The sequence below is a fragment of the Seriola aureovittata genome, chromosome 18 (assembly GCF_021018895.1).
Source record: "Seriola aureovittata isolate HTS-2021-v1 ecotype China chromosome 18, ASM2101889v1, whole genome shotgun sequence".
Lineage (NCBI taxonomy): Eukaryota > Metazoa > Chordata > Actinopteri > Carangiformes > Carangidae > Seriola > Seriola aureovittata.
The window spans coordinates 15,174,172-15,195,228 of NC_079381.1; the positions used below are offsets into that span (position 1 = coordinate 15,174,172).

General features: G+C 41.0%; 1 protein-coding gene across 1 annotated transcript in view; it reads right to left on the bottom strand.

Moving 5' to 3' along the window:
* Positions 1 to 21,057, bottom strand: part of LOC130186481 (astrotactin-2-like) — a 248,702-nt gene that overhangs the window by 143,364 nt on the left and 84,281 nt on the right. The window contains exon 4 of the mRNA XM_056403643.1: positions 8,084 to 8,236. Coding sequence (XP_056259618.1) covers positions 8,084 to 8,236 — 153 coding nt within the window. The remainder of the gene's footprint in view (positions 1 to 8,083; positions 8,237 to 21,057) is intronic.

Sequence of the window (21,057 nt, forward strand, 5' to 3'; positions counted from 1 at the left end):
AAGTGACACCGTAAATTTTCTCAAGATATTGTGATAATATCGTAATCATGAATTCTTCTGATAAACTTGTAGTGAAAATCTGACAGCCCTGGTATACAAACACACACACACTAACACACACACACACACACACACACACACACACACACACACAAAATGAAAAACAGGCTCAGCTTAGGGCCAGTGAGCCCAACTCCATCACCGCGACCTTACAGCAATGAGAACCAAAGGATCACTTGAGCAGCTGCTCTCAGACAGACAGGAGAAGCACGGCAGGGGGATAACCCCAAATTGCATGGCTGTTTGCTCGATGCCACTTCAGTGTGTCAACACCAGCAGCATTCTCAACCTCTGCCACACTTCTCTGAATAAACTAATAAATTTTGTTCCTCATCATTAACTGAGCCAAATTACAGCACTCCTCACTGGAGTTTGGCCACGGCGCCTGGGAAAACCGCTTAAGCACAACAGACCGCCTCTACACACACAGGCTTTAAGCCACTTTTTTAAGAAAAAAAACCCCAAAAAAACTAGTGGGCATGTTCACATACACTTGTGGTCCACGCAGGCCGAGTTCGCCCAAATTGCACATCCCACTAAGCACCCACTTGTCCTCTTGTGCGGAGGATATATAGATTTCAATAATCAGACGGCTCGGGCAAACATCATGTCATATTTAGGAGCAGTGAAATGCTTCACACAGCAGGATCAATGTTCGGGATTACAGAAAAGAAAGCTATGTTCTGGTGATGGGGATTTTAATTAGATTTAGAAATACTGAAGAGGAAAATCGGGTTTGGGATGTATCATTACGTTATCCGTGTTGATGATAGTATTGGGGTTAAAAAAAGACGTTTTTTAACTTTATTAAATTACAATTGATGTAACAGTACGAGTTGACTGTGTTCACTAGAGTAAGATGTCTAGTTGTGTTGGGTAAGAAGGGCCAATGAATCGTGGTGTTGTATCTTCCTTACTTAAGCAAATTTATGACACCCCGAAGCTAGCCCCAGTGCTAATTTATGCCATCAGTATTTTTTATTTATTTTTTTTAATCGGAACTTTATCAGTATTCATTCTGGTAAAAACAAGTGAAAAAGCAATTTGAAAACCACAACACTCATCAGCACAACACTGAAAATCCTTCAGAGCTGCCATTACTACTAGAGGACCTATGGGGGACATATTACACATACTGTAATGCAATGTACTGTAACCCACTGGCTAAATTATTAGCCACAATATGAACAGAGAAAAAATTAAAGAAAACGGATATGGTCAAATGGCTCTACAGATTATTATTTGATTTCTTTGTGTCATTTTCCCTCCGTCTCTCTTGGTCTTTTACACACAAAGCACATACAAAAACTGAGTAACACTCTGCTCTGACTTGGCAGTAAATCAGCTGTATGGCCTGTTGTAGAGAAGCCCTTGGGCTGCAGACCCACAGCTGTAATCACTGTGTTTTGTCTGCAGTGAAGATTGAGGACTGCTGAAAGTGGAGCTGAACACAGAATGAATTCAAGCACCATGGAACACAAACACACACTCTCTCTCTCTCTCTCTCTCTCTCTCCTCTCTCTCTCTCTCTCTCTCTCTATCCCTCCCTCCCTCCCTGCCACACACACACACATAAGAAAGCATAGAACCACTTTCATGTGCTACTTCAAAGCATCAATTAAACAGGAGAAAAGCTAGATAATAACCATAAGGTTATCCTCATCGTAACGAGCCAAAGTATTCGTTGTGACACATCAAAACGCTATCACAGCTTCTAGCCAGCACATGGAAATGCATTAACGCCACAGCGGGGACCGGCGTACACAGAGGTGCATGCAAATAAGGGAGTGAGTCTTTTAGGACAAATCTTAATACTTGACAAAACCACAATGTTTTGTGACAAAGTATATATATTTTTTTTTTCTGGAATGGTTGCTGGAGCTGAACAATGACGGTTACATATTGAAACTCTAGTTTTACAAACATAGGCATCACCCTGTGTGGCTCTACACAGGCTTTTTCTCTGAATATTACAGAATGCATTTTTATCTTCAGGTGAAGGCAGAACAGTTATGCCAAAAACGGTTGCTACATCATGTACATAATAAGCTAATAAATTGGTTTCTTGCTAACTGGAAATTGTACACAAATATGCATATGTATATATTCTTTTCTTTCCATTGTCAAACCTGATTCACTCTCGACAAAGTGGTTATTTTTCTTCCGTGAGAGTTTTCTGGTGGCAGTTTTTGGGGAAAGAGAGCATTTCTTTTCTTTTTGCAAATGGTAGGCTCGACTGTGGCTTGACAAAATGACACAAGCAAAAAAAAACCTCTTAATACCCACAGCAATCTTCAATGTGTTTAGTGAGCATCAATCTTGGAAGTTCTTTTTTTCCCACTTTGGCCCATAAATGACGCACAGCACCTAGCACCAAACATAATGTGTGGGAGAGAGCAACACTGCACCAAAGTCCATCAGACAAACTTGTGTCTCCTTAGTGTTGATTATAGTTCTGGGGAGAAAGGAAAGTACTTCTCTTGACAGTCAACATAAACTGTGATTGCCAGCATCTATAATGCCGTGTATGGGGGAGATAAGGTCAGAGTCACAGTTATAGTGAAGCGCTTAACAAGGAAGCAAAAACATAAGAGGTCTAGGTTGAACTGCTACCCCCTGACTAAACTTCACAGGGAGGGGGGGACCGGGGGGGGGGGGGGGGGGGGGGGGGGTGTAGCCAGCAGCAGCTCACAGCATGAAAATTCCAGATCATTAGAACCGGTGTTCACAGAGCTGGAAAAAGGCATGTCCAGGGGATTGTAGTGTCTCAAAAGAAAGAGCTTCTGCGTGTACCTCATTGTACTGGTGTACTTCATATGGCACCAAAAAACGAAACCCCCATCTTTCCAAACTTGACAAGACATGGGGAAAATTGCTGACACATACACTTTGACAGCAGGATGCAACAGCTTCTCTCAGGCAGGAAAGGGATCACTGATTGGGCAGTTCAGCGGGTTAACTCCTCTTTCCTCGCACCGACTCCTCTGAAATCTGAGCAGCCTTGAGACTGTGGCCCAGTGCTGGCACCATGCCTACTGTGCTGTCACCATGTGGCAACACTCCCAGTGTGGTACATGGGTCCCTACAAGTGACCCCACCTTGCTGGCCAGCCCTGTAAACAACAGCACTGTAGGTGGCTGTAGGTTAACGAAATAGCTCACCCCCATTCATATAAATCATTTCATGTGATTCATATCCAGATACAATCTGTTTTCTTTTTTTTTTTTACTGTCAATTACATTTAGCCGCATAGATGCAGCTTCGTGAGGCAGCATCGGTCTTGATTTTTTCAGGCTATATGCAAATCACTTTGGTTAAAGGGGCTATTTATGGCCTTTATAATACAAGAGGATATAATACACCTTCTGAACAGTGCAACGTCTTCAGGGCAGATTGGAGGCTACAGTGAGTCACTATCCAAAAAGTAGTTAAGACTGCACGTGGTTTGGAGAGATCTACGCATTTACAATTTCTCAGCATCTGACTAGAATTCGTCCCATGATGACCTCCAAAGGTGGTTTCAGCAATCAAACTGCAATAAGTTCTGTCTCGGTAGAGTTTGGCTTCGCCTTGGCTTTTTTGATCATATATTTATTCTATCTGCCCAAGACACATCAAGTGCAAATGTGCAACCGACAGCGGGTCAGGTTTTATGGGATGCCATAGGACTGCAGGCCAGGTACAACTACAATCTTAGTAATTATTTAAAATTGCTGCCAGTGTGAATAATTTTATATCTATAAATTATGCATGTTGATAGCAATTTCAAATCTCCCTGATCATGCTTTGTGAAATATCCTCCAGATAACGTCCTGAGAGGGACTGCCAGGATGGAAAAAGGGGAAAGTAAAAGGTGGTGACTGTAAGTAGAAAATCTGTGCAATCCAAGATTTTCTGAAAGTCCACGTACAAGACAGTGCTACAAGAAAAGAAACTAGGGCAGTGGATGCCGACAGGGATGTAAGGACTGTTTGCATAAAGCAGAATTTCAATATGCAGGCTTGTGGACACCAGGAGAAGAGTAGATGAACAGCTGCAGGCTTTAGCTGAGCAGACACAACTGCTACAGTAGTTTTCCAGCTGAATGGATATGTAGACGTTTTGTCCTCACAATTTAAATGTGCATCAAGTTAATTAACCTCCTAGGACCTGGCGTCCACATATGTGGACCTAACATTTTGGGTTCTCTAGACCACAATACTAACTTTTTCTCAACAAAGGCCTGGTGACCACATATGAGGATATTATACTGCCACTCAGTAATCGAAATTTAAAAGTAATGTCCTCATATTTGGACATCATTTTTCTCAGGTCCCAATCAGCCTATATAGCAAAGAATAGAGCTCGGGTCTTAGGAGGTTAAAGGTACTTTGGTTTGTAAACTATTGGCAGTTTTACTTGACAACCAGACACTAGTGTGTTTCTATACTGGTCCTTCATTTGCTCTTGTTCCCACTCCTATACAGAATTGGGGAAAATCTCCAATCCAGACAGCCCTCAGGCTCATTGATTGGCCATTAATGGCATGTTTTCTCCATCTCTCAGGCTTCACGGTAAAAAAAAAGTACATTTTCTGAAAATCGTCATATGTGCTGCTAGATGTTGACCTCCCCCATGCATCGTATTCTCACAGAGCCTACTGTTCCTCCCTCACACTGTGATGTCGGGGACAATAGCTTTCTCCTTGCACAGACTAGCCCGCTGTCTGTACACACATCAGCAACATGGTACAGCAAATTGACAGAGCAGATGACACCATCATCCTAGCTAATTACTCAGTTCTGAGGGAATTCGGGTTGTGAGATGTAACGTTGTGCTCCGCTTTTGCCAAGGGGAGGAGGGCACAGGCAGGGCCCATTTTCCAAAGGCAACTTTAAGGATAAGATAATACTCGCCCACAGATTTACAATGGGGCTTAAATAATCTCACCCTTTAAATGCTGTTGGGCAACCAGAGCCAAGTTTTGGTTTATGAAGGTTGAGGGTGAGTGTCTTACTGAATCAGCGTGGTACTCATTCCCTTTCAAGCAGGGCATGGCTGGACAAGATAAGACGAATATTTAACGTTGTTCATTTCTGTCTTTGCAACGTCATTTAGAAGACAGAAATATTTATTCCAGGTAAGGAAGTATTTCATTTGACATTAACCGTTTGCAAGTAAGTAAGATCAATCGCTTCTAAGTGTTTTCAAAATACGCTTGAAGATGGGTAAAACCTCCATGTCTTTATTGTGACCACTCCCTGTATTTTGTGTCATGTATGTCGGTGATATTAATTCTAGCAGCTAGGCCTAAGCACGTCCTGTCACTTCTTGTAAACTACACAGACGATGTTTTCCTCTCCACCTGTCTGTGTCGCCTGGTTAGACCTGCACGACACGGATCCCTGTCACACACAGCTCTACTGACTCATATTATCTGTAATATGACTCACAGCTCATTTTTGACGGTATATTTGACACTGCCAAAGTTATTTATTGGTTACAGAAAGGAAAAACAACTTGCAGGCACTTGAAGCCAAACCTGAGCCGTATCCACATCCCAAACTCTTCTACAAAAGGGGAAACAAACAAAAGAACTATAGTTATTGCACGGCATAAAAAAATGTCTAAATAAATCGGAGAAATACGGAAAAGAAAAGCATCTGCCCGACCAAAATCCACTTTCCTCTTGGCCTATGTCTAGTGCACTTGAGGAATTTGCCAATGCCTTCATTTCACTTACACAGTACTAACCCTCTGGCTCTGACCAATTAACTTTCCCCTTTAACCTCACTCCACCTAACAGAGTTTCCTGCTCAGTTTAAGTGTTTGTCCAATTATCATGTTTGTAGTATTGGCATACGCTTTTGCGCTGAGGACAAATTTTCACCCCTAATTATAGACCTTCAAAGGAGACTATTGACCTCAGAGAGGACAGCTCTCAGCAGAGTCCTTCACAGTTTTGAGCGGCTTGACCTGCACAGATTTTTAGAGGCATCATTTTCACAGAAGGCTGACACAAGATGCCTTTTAATATTTCAGAGTTAAATAGTCAAAAAGGAAACAAGAAAAGCAAAAACCGGTCTTAAGTGTTCTAGAGAACCAGGGATGTAAATTCTGTCAGCTGCTGGATATGTGACTGGAAAGATGGATAATCCCCACCTAGGTAAGTATGCATAATATGCCAAACTGCTCAGTGTTGTATTTTGCATCCAGAGTGCTGTACTGTTCTGCAGTGATCAAAAGGATATCAAATAAGTCCGTCAAGGGTAGGTGAGAACATCATGGTTAATGTCTCATTTTGAATGTTAAATTCTCACCAGTCACAATGGTGCGACCACTGACACAGACTTTAAATTACTGGAAATGTTACTAGTAACGAGCTGAATTTATTTCTGAGGCAAAGGCTGATGTCACCAAGGTGTCACATCTCAAAACTGCACCAAGCATAGCTTTTCAGAAGTGTGAATCCATTCTGCTCTCAACTGATATTTAATGAAATAGAAAGAAAGGAGAGTAATTTGACAGCAATTCTAACAAAATGTGGAAACACTAAATTGCAAAGGTTAAAACGGTACAGAGGGGCCTCTTTTTAAATCTGCTATGACAAAAGATAATGGTTCTTTTCTAAATAAATTAACTGATTCTCTTGAAGGTATTTTCATTTGAAATGAGCTCTTTTATGCACAAAGCCTCAGAAGATAGATGCAACCCTATTATGTAGGTTAGATACAGGGGTGTGTGTCATCATGCAAGATGTGAACCTGAGTGAAGTATATGTAAATTGACATATGTTCACTTGAAAATGATAAATATGTCTCAGACCACTTTTATGCATTATTCCTCACACGCCTAAACCCCCGAAACTATATCCAGTGTCTATATCAGTCATGATGTAAAACAAAAAAATCTACATATTAATAAGTTTCAAAGATATCCATCTGAATACAGAGTGTAGAGTCGCAAATACTTGAAGGAAATTAATTGTGAAATGAACTATGAAACATTGTCTTCAAAGCAATTTGCAATCCTCCAGGGCGAGGTGATGATTCAGTGAACCAGAGATCATAGATTCAAATCTTTGTGAAGAGCTTGCTCATTTCTGCTTTGTTTGTATGCGTTTGTTTCCTCCCTTATTACAAAAGTACACAGGTCAAGCAGACTGGAACATCCATATTGTGCACCTGTCACCTGCAATGTTGACATGAATGCATCAAAAACAATGGACACCAATTGCTACCAATAAGTCCGCTAACCTGAGCAACCCGTATGAGTTACGGGACGAGGACGGTTTGGTTTCGGCGTGGGCACAAAAACAACTTGGTTAGTTTTAAGAAAAGATTGTTTAAGTTTAAATTAAGTACTTCCTTAAGGTCTGAGGACCTTTGTGTCATGGGTAAAAGAAATGTGGGAAAATGGGGACTCTCGTCTTCACACAGGAAATGAAAGGTGGTGTGAAAGAACACCGATGTGAATTTTCTCTTTATACTACATCACCTGACTTCCTCCTTTGCTCCCACCATAATAACTACGGCTATTAGAGGTCGCCTAACAATAAAACCTAACTTTGGGTCATAATAAGCTGCCCGCACAGATGACATATTGCGCTGTTTCTTTTCAGGGAGGAAAGTCTCATTGCTACCTGGACAGTTATTCTTTGGATAAAATTCAGCAGTAATGTAAATGACATGTAATTTGGTATTCGAGTTTGGTATTTTATAAAAAGCCAGTCGCAAAGTGATCTTCAGTGGACAAGCAGTGACAACCTAAAAGGCTGTCAAATACAAATAATGGTTAGTTGGATGCTAGAGTGTTGGAGGGTGGAAAAGGCACATCTAAATTTACCCCTCACAAGAGGCTGAGTGGAAACAGCTCAAACCATATAATCAAATATCCCGATCCAAAATGAGGATAGCAGAAATTGTCCTCTATAAACTGTAAAACGAGAGAGAATATGAAAATATTATAAATGATCTTTCTTGCAGGGTTTGTAACATTCTACCGAGAAAACTAGAAACTCTTTGAATGACTTTTCGTCCCGTACCTCTGGTGTGGCTGGGGACCCTCCGGCGGCCTGTTGATGAGCTGTGCATGACGTGCTGGTAGTGAGACATGTCTGTTGGTGTGTTGGGGACACGGAAACTGTCCTGGAACCTCTGCATCAAATCCTCGACTGACTCCGTGTTTGGGTCGATGGCTGAGAAAAAGAGATGCAAAGTGAAAGTGGCAGGCATGTCATGAGGCTTTAAAGTTAAAATCATCTTGCGAAGAGTGACAGACAAGTCAAGATATAGCACAAAAGAAAAAAATACATACACAAACATGTAAAGTCATAAACCCAAAATGGCTTGCTTTATGTTTCTCTATTTTTAGGAAAGATGGAAGATTAGAGTATGATATGCATCACGAGCCACTAGGCTGTCCCATTTAGACACTGTAAAAATGCACCACCATGTTATTCCTTTTGTTCTATTTTTTTCCTGGCCTTTAAATGATTCCATCTATTCAATATTGCCTCATCTCTACAGGGATGCTGCCAGCACTTCCCCTGATGGCTCAGTCTCACTCTTCCTGATGAATGACTCCAAAAGAACTGGCAGAGGGGGGAGAGAGAGAAGGGAGAGCAGACAGACGGTCGTGCTTTCCTTTCCTTACAGTTTTTAAAATTACAAAAGGAAAGGATAGAAAAATCCCACGATCTGCAGAGATATGTTCTGACTCACTCATGCCAGCAAACAGACACATTTCGGGTAGATTATTATCGTGTCTGACGCACGCAAAAAGTTTGAAATGTGGATATTTAAAAGAGATAATGATGTCCAACTAATTAGGGTTAGAGTATGTGGAGAGCGAAGTATCTTCAGTTTGTCCGGACGGAGTGATGATTTTTCTGTGTGTAGGCTACAGTATCGTATCTTCACTGAGAGCACAGGCTTGGACAAACTGTGGCCCCAAAACAAACAACAACTGTGAAAACTGTGAAAATAACCGTCTCCAAAAGATGGGGCCATTCATCACCCCAACCACTAGTACCACGACCTATCATCCGCATCTTTTGATGTGTCAGTCTGGCTCTGAGGTGTACTCTTTCCATGAATAATGGCGAGAAGTGTTGCTCTCTGTGGATGCTCAACATGCATGCCAATAAGCATGCAAGAGCAGAGGAAGAGGGGGAAGATGAGGAGGAGGAGGGTGAAAGTGAAGAGGCAGAAGTATTCACACAAAGTTTCACATGAAGCGGGGAGCTAACAATGACAGAGGCGTCGAAAGCAAACATTATCCGTGCAGTAATATGCTTTTGTTCTGATATGTGGTTAACTCAGCTCTCTACACCACAGTTAGTGTTCTGTCAAATAGGAAAAAATGCTTAGTATTTCCACGGTAACAGGCTCCGTAACCAGATGGGATCAATGCCGCAAAGTGACCGTGACCTCATTTGGGGGACAGATGTCAGCTTATGTCTTCCGGTTGAAGGTGTTCTTGATTTTTAAACAACATATAAGATAGGATGATTTAAGATATGAGACAAGATATAAACAAAACCCCCTGGGGTTGAAGATCCTCTAGCTTCCCCCCTTGTGCCATCTTTGCTTGACACTGTGAGCAGTTACAATCCTCAAAAGTGCATTAGCTACAATATGTTCAGTTTGGGTGTTAAGTTAAGTGAGGCATCCAGCAGCAGAGCTATAGTACTAACGGCACTTACACAGTTAACCAGCAACTAGCGGTGAACAAAACACATGCATTATAGTCAAAAATAAACTGCACAGTATGCAGTGCATCTACACAGCACATGATGCCATCTACCAGTCTGATTTAGATATAACCCAATGTCTGCCATCTTAAATGTTTCTAGTTTAATTTCCTGTTGCACGGTTTGTTAATATGGCTCACGGAAATTAAACTGGGACCCAAATAGCTTCTTAGCAACAGAAATCCAGAGAAACGGTCTACAACATGTGTTTATGGAAAATAAGCACCTCCTTTTAATAACACGAGCCGTTTAATGTTTCTAGGTGAAATTAATAAATGTAATTTACTTTGTATTAATGCTCTCTGTGTACATATCTCGTAGTGTTGCCACTGATATGCCATAGTACTGCTGCTAAGCGGCCAGTGGCTTCAAATTCACTGAAAGCCTCAAGGCATCGATCACTCACCACCCCAGATTTCATTCATACTTTGCTCAATTTGAGATAGTGCTAGCGCTCAGTGCCTGCTGCATGTAGCTGCTATAACTGCTGCTGCAGCAGCTGAAAACATTTGTTATTCAGACAGGCTTCTGGTCAGTCTGTCTGAATACCTCCCCGTTTTATGTTATTGCTCTTAAATTAGTTCATTGCTTCCATTGTTGTATTTCTTGAACTTTTGTACTTTTTGTGATGTAAAGCACTTTGTGATCTTTTTTTTTCTGTGAACAGTGCTATATAAATACATTTTTACTTACTTTACTTATTGCTTATAAATGCTATATTTACAAGCCAGCAGCCTCCACTTTACCGCAAACTGAAAAGACATTCAATTTTGAAAAAAAATAGAACTCTTACAGCTATAGCTCTTATAAGCCAACATGTATTTAGTCTGTCTATTATGTTGTCATTTGTGCAGATAGATATAACAATTAACACCAGAGCAATGTAACTTTTTTCCCCTATATCTTCTGCCCTGCCTAATGGGAGAGGGCATTACTGCTAGATCCTACAATGAAGGATAACAAAAGTGTTCCTGACTGAAATACCACTTTTTTTTTTTTTTTCCCAAAACGGCCGCACACTGGCTTTGATGCTGAAGCAGCTACTGTAGCTTCTGCTTCTGGCAATGTTGTTGTAAACGAAAGTGCGTGTACACCGACTCTTGGCTGCGAGTGGGATCTGCCTCGCTTTCTTCCTGCTGCCGCCATACAGGAACCCTTTTGAAAATGTGACACAGGAGCTAAAACAGAGTTCCCTACATTTTCTGGCACCGAGTTGCAAAAGGATTTCCCACTCTCACCGTTTTCTTCAAACCAAACAGAGCCCCGCTCAGTTTTTTTTTTCGCACCGGTGGAAGTCCCACATGAGTGTGTACCACGGTGCACTGCGATGCGAAGTTAGCTCTCTCCTTATTGAATTATACACTCTTTTGTGCACATCATTGGACAAGGGCTACTTTATTCTTCACTCTGTTTACTGGCGTGTTAAACAGAGCAGACAAATAGGGCAATTGTATGGACACATTTTTAACTGATCTTCAAATATAAACAGTTACAAGTGGAAGATTTACAAAGAACTTGTACAGTATGCACATCACTCCAGTAACTGAAATGTTGCGTTCAGTTCCTGTAATAAATACTAACTGCATATGGTGATAGTGCTGGGTTGTTGGTGCCCAACTGCATATGTTGATATATGATATGATATATGTTGACCCCAGTATATATCCTGTGTATGTTGACCATTTTGTTTGTGTTTATTGACTGTGGCGCTGTGCAACACACTTTTAGCACTACAATCCCTTATAAAGAAGAGAAAAGTAAAGGGGGTGTAGCATTGTGGGGAAAACTCCTTCTCCCCTTATCTATTCATGTGCATCAGTGTAGTGTGAATATCCTTGGAAAAAAAGATTTTTGAAGGATACAGTTGAGTTTTTCTTTTCTTCATTGAGCCCGGCAGAATCTGAAGATATACAACCCTTTAAACGGTAAACAGGCTTATGTTCATTCATCCCTATCACATTCAACTGACCACCACATTCAATAAACACTAACCTTGAAATGACAGAGTGGAGACAAGTGAGGTACTCAAAAACGGTTAAGTGAGCTCCGTTCTCTGTGGGCAGTTATAGTAGTTCTATTCTGATTCAGGAACACGGGGCTTAGCAAACAAACAAGACGGGCTGGGCGGTTAGCACTTAAGCTCTGACCTGCCATGAGTGAGCAGAGTCTGTGACAGCATGTTTGAGGTTAACTGCTCGCATACATTTTTCATGGGCTGCTGGAACTCTCGTTATCTCTCTTTCTTAGTTCCATTTTGAGGAAGGAGGAGATGCCAGGCCAGACAGAAGAGCTCCGAGCCACGGTCTCCTTGAAACAAATATAATTTGTCTGTGAAGGTTGTCACAACCTTTTTTGCTCATGCTCGTGTGTTTTTATTTTTGTCTTCCGTACACACACACACACACACACACCTCTTATACCTCAAACAGCTTAAAATAGCAAAATAAAAGTTATTTGGTAAATATTTAAATATGCAGAGCAATCATTGGATGGCCACACATGTCATCACAGATCCAACATACGACTTTAGAGTTTGCACAAGATATTGTAAGTCTGTATTAGTCGTGGATAAAAGACAAAAATATGTATGTTTTTTTTTTGTTTTTTTTGCAGTATTCTTTCTCCTGTGGATCTCTCACCACTTTGCTGTTATTCCCCATTTCTCACTTGTGTCAGAAGCAGATACCAAGATATTTTATTTTTGACATTTGTTTTTCCCTAGGCCCCAAGTCCGCGCTGGCTTCTCATTTTTAGTTCAATGTCAGCTAAAGCTCTGGTGCCTTTATTTTCTCCTTTTCATCTCCCTTATCTGCAGTTACTCCCTTATCGGCGCTGAGTGTGTGTTAACAGTGTCTCATAAGCAGTGGATGTCAACAGCATGCTGCCTCAGTCAACCTATTCCTGGTGGTCTCACAATGCCCAGAACGAGAAGATAACCCTTTTCAATTTTCGGTTTTTGTTCAGCTGCACACTTGTGCTTGTTTATATGATCCTGCAAGCTTTTGTGAAAGTCTGCATGTATGTGTGCGTGTATGTTTTTGTCTGAGTAAATGTTTATGCATTTCTGTACTTCCACCCAAATTTTTTTTTTTAAACAATGATGGAAACATCTGAAGGTCGTCCACCATTTTTACAGATTAGATCACATTTAGACGGAAGGTTCTGTGACGTCATGTTTGCTCAGGCAGATAGCCTTTTTCCATTTTGCACACATACTACATCATGGAAGTAACTAAATTCTCCTAAGAACAATGCATCTTCCTATCAGGGTGCTGACAGCACATTATGGACAGAAGACCTTCCAAGGAGCGCGTGCTGCGGGATTTCCTCCCGGTGAAGCAAGTGGTCTTGCTGACTTCTGATTGCTACCCCAAGAGAAATGTCCTGCAAATTCAAAACTCTAGCTGAAGTGGCGCTGGTAAATGCAGTCTCCAGTCATGGGTTCAGTCTTCAGAAAAAAAAATTACGGCATCTGTCTGAGACAAAAATGCAACACCTAATGACAACCACCTCTGCAGCAATCTAGCTTGATGCGTGCACCCGGCTTAAGTCCATGGGGGAAGGTTTGAGTTCAGGCTGGGCTATAGCATATTTTAATTGCAATGATGGACTTCTGTGAAGTTGCATTGTTCATATTTGCTTGTTTAGGCTCAGGGTTTGGGTGCCCTCCTCTGTCACTGTGGAAAAAACAAAGTCATTCACCTGCTTCGTGTGGTGTTGACATGAAAAGTCACGGCACGGTCGGTGCCTCTGCTCATCTTTTCTCTCCATGCCCTCATAAATGCATAATCCCAGTTGTTTTTGAAAATTAAATGCTACGAGATAGGATATGTCTCACTATCATTAAATATTAAAATGACAGGTAATAATAGATTATGACGGAATATTTGCGACTGTCCATCAAAATGACGGACAGCTATATGCAAACTCTGCTTACACCCTGCTTTTATTTCCTACTTCCTGTCCACGGAGCATAAAGTGCAGCGGTTTACATAAAGCAGACTCCAGACTTTCATGTTTTCATGGTCTTTACATAAGTCTTAAAACGGCCATCAAACAAAAAGAATTTAAGCAAAACAAGTGCTGAAATAAAAGAAAAACAAGGACAATGAATTGAATTATATTCTGTCTAAACTCTTACATTAAATGTCAAGACTAATGAACAGTGAACACATGACACTTCACTCCAAACATAATGCATCTGCTTTACCCTTGTGCTTCTCCTTCTGCATCTCTCATTCTCTGGCCTCCCCTGGGACCTCATTGGTGAGCAATGCACTCATACAGTCCCAGAGAGGTAAAATATGCTGCCATTGGCTTTTTGATGGTTTGATGGACATGTACTCAGTGTCCTTATTAAGGGTCCGCTAAGGTGAGAGGCAAACATCACTACTAAGGCAAAACACAAGAAAAAAAAGGTAGGTATGATAAATTTTGTTTTTTCAAGATGGCCAGATCCTCTCAATACTCGTAGAAACCCAGTGACAACCTTAAAAAACTGATGCTTTACCTTCTTCAGTGGCTATTGCCAATTAAACTTTTTTTCAGCTATTTCACCTATGAATGCCAAAGTAATAACTTCTGGTAAATAACTGCAGTGTATATGTCTGCATGGTGAACAGAACTGTCTGTTTTTCGAAAAATGACTTCTCTGTAGCTCCATTGCTGAGGTAAATCCAGTCAATAAAAGAGAAGCTAACAATATTAAAGTCTATCTCTTCAGTTATGAGTGTATCCTAAAGGCCCTTCAAATGTTGACATCATACTTTTGGTTTGATTGCTGAAGATTTACTTAATAATGACAGGAGGGAAAAGCAGACACGCAAGGAGAAGAATAATGCGAGTGGCATAATAAAGCCTAAATTGTCAAAGTAAATTTAGGGGTTGGCGATTGATTGCTTTGCCGAAAACATTGTGAAATTAATGTTCTTAGTAGAACGATGTCTACTAACAACAACAACAATGATAATAACAGATTTATGCATAAATGCAGTCCCCCGGTAAATCACTACTTTCGCAGAAGCTGAGGTTTCTATAAATATACTGCTGGATATTGCAACAAAATCTAATATAATGATGCCTGCGTCTGATGCCTGTACCTTCACAGAAAATGATACCCGGCACTAGGAAGGGCAGCAGTTGATCTGTCAGCGAAAAAAACAATCTGAAGGACTAGCAACTCCAAAAAAGCCAAATGAACAAGACTACGCCGGCTTCCACCAAATCGCTGATACAGCCTATGGGAATTACTGTCTGTCAGAAACTGAAACCTCTGACCATGACTCTCTGTCCATAAATAGTGCTTGACCCTTATTTCTCTTAGGCTCAAGAAGATATTTCCTCTCTATGAGAGTCAGGGAGACACAGTGAAACATTTTCAGGCTCTTCGACAATGCCCTGTGCCCCGAGGCAGGTGGGGATACAGCTTGCAATGTAGCTTGGAAGATGGATTACAGTGCTCTGAATTCACATATATGGTACATTTAATAGCTAACTATGTAGAATCCATTGCATATCATTCCAATTTTCATGCTAAGCTGCCTGTTTTTAAAAAAAGAAAAGGAACTGGGTATTGACTCGGAGCCTGCAAATGTTGCATATTCACTTAACCAGTTTTCCTGTATTTCATTTAGTGTCACCGCATTACATGGTGATTCTGCTGTGTGGAATTTACTCTCCAGAAAAATAGAAAACACTGGTTGTTTGTTCAACTGCCTCACAACAACTTACTTGAAGTGTTATACAGATATTCATGGTCCCCAGAGCATGAACCCCAATGGTTTTGAAGTATCTCAACATCACAATGAATTGGCAGAAAAAAGATTTTGTGCAGACTTTATTGGTTTCCAAAATCTCTCCCTGAGGATGAATTGTAATAACCTTGATCATCCTCACTGGGCCTAAATTTTAATTTATTCAATACTTTGGTTTATGAGCAAATACATGAAAAACTTAGAATGATGGCAATATTCATCAAACCTCAACCGATAGCTTTAGTTGCCGCAATTAAACCATATTTTAGTTTCCCGGGAAATACGGCTAAAATAACTAGTGAAGTCTCAACACATATTTTTCTAAAATCAGTATATATTGTAATTTGAAAAAATACATTTCAAAGTCACATTGGAAATACTCAGTGCAATGATACAACCGCAACAATTTCAATAACTTCAGTGACTAAATTTGCTCATTTGGTTGAAAGAATATAGTAAACAATAACATGAGTGGAAGGACAGCCCTCACTGTCACCGTTTCAAACGTACAGTCCACACATTATAGCAATACCCACCTCCAGCAAAGAAGAATACACAAGAGGAAAACTAAATGAAATGACAACTGTTCAAATGGAAACAAATGCTGTGATATCACATGCGCACCTGTTGTCAATTTCTTTCCCATTTATATTTCAACGACTGGGACTCAGTTATGGACTTTTCCTATTCTTAGCCATCACGCCTGGCAGCCCAACAGCATTTATATTCACAGAGGCAGATGTAGCCACAAGGGAAATGATGGGAATATTTCTGTGGCTCTTTGGACCCTACAAACCCCTGCTGTTTTAATTTGGAGAAAATCTGCAGGAGGAAAAGAAACTGAGAGCGAAAGAAATTAAATTCCAGCAGATTTCTATTGTTCATTACATTTCCTTTTATTACTCACTTTCTAACAAACATTTTTTCTTTTTTCCTTGCCTGTACCTCCAACACATGCCAACACACGCAAACACGTATTCGGCCACATGCACATGCACACAAACACTATTCGCATCCCTTTTTTCTTTGTTTTCTTTCATTCCCGTCATGGTTTGGGGAGCAAATGAGTGCGGAGAGATCAATCGAGAGGAAATGGGGGTTCACCCCACATCTGATTCCCTCTGTGATTTATTAAATTTGCCATTGTTCCAATAGGAGCAGGCCAATCTGGCTTTCTGGGAAAGCTTTGACAGCACTGCCTCTGGAAGTGTGACAGGTACATGAGAAGAGAGTAAGAGGTTAGACAGATACAAAGAAAAAGACAAAAGTGTCAGAGAAAACAAGGGATCCAGACATGAATGGAGAGTGGCTGAGGGAGGAAGAAATGGAGCCTGATGGGTGAGAGGAAGAGAAAGGTAGACAATGGGACGGCCAGGGGTGTCGAAAGCAAGAGAAAAGAGATGATGATGATAGGAAGGAGATGCGGATATGAGAATGGGGATGGATAGAGAGAGAAGAAAGAGTGATCACAGGAAGAGAAGGATAAAAAAAAAGACAAGGACGAGAGTCGACATGCAATAAGAGGAAGAGACAGCAAAATAAATGGGAAAGAGAAAATGACTAATTAGTCAAAGGATGCATGTTGATACTGAGGGAAGAAGATGCCAAAAAGAGGGTAAAGTCAGTACAGACACACAGTTCAATCATTTGGTTTCCCTCCATACACTATAATCAATGATGTCATGAAGATTTCGAAATTACTACCTACGTGACAATGTATATTTTGTAAACATTGCCTAACACTCTCTTCCCCCTTATATTTGAAAAACAAAATAAAATAAAATGACATGACAGGAACGTGGGCTTTTGACTTAGCGAGTCAACAGATCTCTGATCTCATATTCACTGAGATAAATACTAAAAGGCGCACGATGAAGGCAGTCGTAGTCATGGTGCACACCTCATGCCATTGTGGAAGAAGTAAACACTGGCTAAGTTGGGGATGATAAGCTTTAAAAACATAATGACAGGAGACAGGGGTGGGGGATAGGCCACAATGGAAGATACTGTAAGTTTCACTATTTCTTTCTTCTTATATCACGGATGGCACAGCACTTTTCCCCTGTGGTGATTGCCGAGACAGGACAAAATGAAAATGTATTGACAAGTGAAGAGATTTTAAGACATCTAGAGGACTTAGAAAACACAGAAAAAAAGAAAGATACTCCCTGCTCTCCCTCGTTTCCCTCTATTTTTTTTTTTTTTTGCAGGATTTTAACATTTACTGTCTCATGCCTTGTCGTTCCCAGCCAGTGGAAAGCATGTAATGTCCCATCTTTAGTCAGACACTTCTCCTTTCTGCTTGCTTTTGCCTGCCCTTGTATATTTGAAGGCCTCTGCTGTTTGCAGAGGAGCAAGAATAAAGTGCTATCTATAGCATGGCTCTTGCCACAGGCCAGAATAAAATATGGATGCGTCTCCCCATGCCGCGCCACCTGAACATCGCAGGCCAAGTGCTGACCTCCAACTGCTCCAGACAGGCTGAAGCTTCTGACAGATGATCACAAATAAGCCCCTGTTCCTGAGGATCTAAGAACAAGATCCAACACGCGGTATAAGCATAATTTAAAATCATTTATCTGGTGTGACACTGTGCAAGATAGTGACCTAAAAAAAATGCACTGGCAAATTATTCTGTGAGTGAATTTTTAATAAGTAACAGTGACGCGCAGCCTATTCCTGTCCGGAAACACCTGGAAACACCTACTGTAAAGCCTGTAAGCAATATTCTTCTCCAGTCGACTGTGGAAGGCAGAGTAGTAGCTGGCTGGATGTGGTGAGTAAATCATGATAACAACTTTCAAACAATCTCTTTAAAAGTGTCACAGCTCAAGACGCATTGCACAAGGCATGATTCTTTATTAAGATCTATTAAATATATATGAGTTAGGTGGCTTTGTATCTGGCCCAGTGCAATCTTGAAAGATTCAGGGAGCAAAGATGACATGCAGAAAAAAAACGCATACAAAGACACTTTCTCTCTCACACGCATGCATACCTTTGAAGTACGCTGAGCGGCAGAAAGAACGGCAGATAAAAACTGATGGAAAAATTAGATCTTTCACAGTGAGTGGCATCCTTTGACTAGCATTCAACCTCTCCCAAGATGAGTCGTAGGGCATGTTTTCAAGTCTCATCTTAGTGAACAAGGCAGAAAAAAATGAAAATCTCTCAATACGCCGTTTGGAAATCAAAACAACACTATCAAAGAGGAGGAACTTCTGACACGGAACCCGGGCGCCATTTTTTAAGCATGTTGGTAGAAAAATTTCAGAGCAGCTGCTGATGCTCTCGGCATGTCGGTTTGGCGAGGCACCTCCTCCGCCTTCTGCTTGACCTGGAAAGGGCCCAAAAAGTTTGCCAACATTATTCTCTTGGCTGAAGAATCACGCCCCCTGCTTATCAATGATCAGCACTAAGGATTTTCATAGTCTTTGGTGAGACATGAAAGGCTACCAAAAGCATCACACTCACGCTCTTCGGTGAGTCTTTCTCCTCACATGTTTCTTCCAGAGGGCCGCTGACCTAATGGACTCACTTCAAAAAACCCCAGCTGAGCTCTAGGGAACCCCTTCAGTTTGCAACAAACAAACGCTTCCCTAAACTTTTTTTTTTTCCATTTCATTGGATTGCTCAGTGTGTAAGTGGTAAGAAGTGTTTTTCCTCTTTTGATCCTGAGGTGCTTTGGAGAGTGTACAATTCTACAAAGTTGCAATCATGGCGTTCTGGTCAGTAAGGATATCCTGTCGATACTTGACCGAAAACCCAGAGCATGACTGTGGCTAACTTAGCTGTTAGAGAGGCTAGGCTTCCACATACTTAGTAGGGTAGTGATTTTGGTGAAATCACTGTACTTCTGCTCTTTCTCTGGTCTTTTGTCTCTCTCTGTCTTGTGCGGCTTCATGAAACTTTGAACATCTCGGGCAAGGTGACCCCACTGGACTCAGCACACAAGTGGGATTGATTCCTGACATCCTGCACAGCACCTTCAATGGTATCTTCCAGCCTTCTGTTTACTGGGGCTTTGTGGAAGATATCCTTTGATTTTTCTTAACTTCTAAGACCACATGTAAAGATTGCAACCTACTGTTGGAGGGCAAAGCGAGTCTCAGGGACTTTTTTTTTTTGGTTTAAATCACAACTTCCAAATGCACCTTGAATTCTATCAGAAGTACTGTGGATCCTATCAGAGTCTTTTCCAAAAAAATGTCAGTGCTGTTGTACAGTATCTTTAATAGGATGAAAACTCTTTTCTTTCACATTTAAAAACTTCATTCTCTACATGTCACATTATATATGACTGTGATTTTCCCTCTATGTTATTAATGACACTTGGCAGCGAGACATATATGATTAATGTCGTCATGGTGAAACTATAGGTAAAACTTTTTGACAGATTCCAAAGACAAACAGTAAATATTAAGAATTATTTCCAGATCTCGCTGGAGTGTCACTGAGGAATTTCCGGCACATGTAGGAACGGAAATGAAGCAGAAAAGGCATTATACAAATATAATTACGATAGGTTGCCAATTTATCACACCCCGAGATAATTCATCACACCCAGAAACAATCCAGTTAATTTAATACGCTGCGAGCAACAGTATTTTTTTCCCTACAATTGCATATTGACCAAATGCAGACAGAGGAGAACAGCAGCGGCTTTAAAATGGAAGGTTATTCAGTTGAACGGTGGCTCAAACATCTTTGGTTTACAAAGCACAAGTGGAACACGGGGCTTGGTTGTGCGCAGTAGTTGATTTCAGCCGTATTTGCCGTCATGAGTGGGTGTCTTCTGAAGTCGCCGTGTGCCGAGATAACATTCGGATGATCCTGTGTATGAGCGGGGCAGTCTGTCCGGCGGCACCTTCAGGTTTATGATAGGAACATGATTTATTCTCAAGCTATCATTTGTTGGTTAATGGATAGTTGTTTTAGTATTTTGACTTTCTGCTAATTTGACTCCATTTTGGTCAAAGACTAACCCTTTAATATCAACTGCAAACACAAGGCTCATTGTTTGATCTTTATTCCTTCTGTTTTAGTCATAATTACAGACACACTATAAATTATTCAAAAGGATCCAAGCGTGAAGTTGTGATGCCTATTAGTCTGTTTTTATTAGATGCTTTCTTTTAGTTCTGTTTTCTTCCCTGAAGTAAGTGCATTCAAATGTTCAAAGACACCGTCTATGTGAACAGTTTGAATAAGCAGCTTAAATCTCTTTAATGAACTAAGAGCCTTTAACATACGGGGGGGGGGGGGGGGGGGGGGGGGGAATTGAAGGATATTTTGACCATTACATGTGGGTGAGCGGGCCAAACCACATTTCAAAACAACCTCATAAAGATGGACCATGAGTTTGTATGTGATCGACCCGCATTGATCCGGCGTGGCCTTGGTGCTTACAAGCCCATTTCTGCAGACATGTCTTCTTTGTTTATTTATTTATTTTCTGCGTGTCCCTGACAAAGGCCTCAGAGGTTTCAGATTACTAAAGCTTCATTTTTT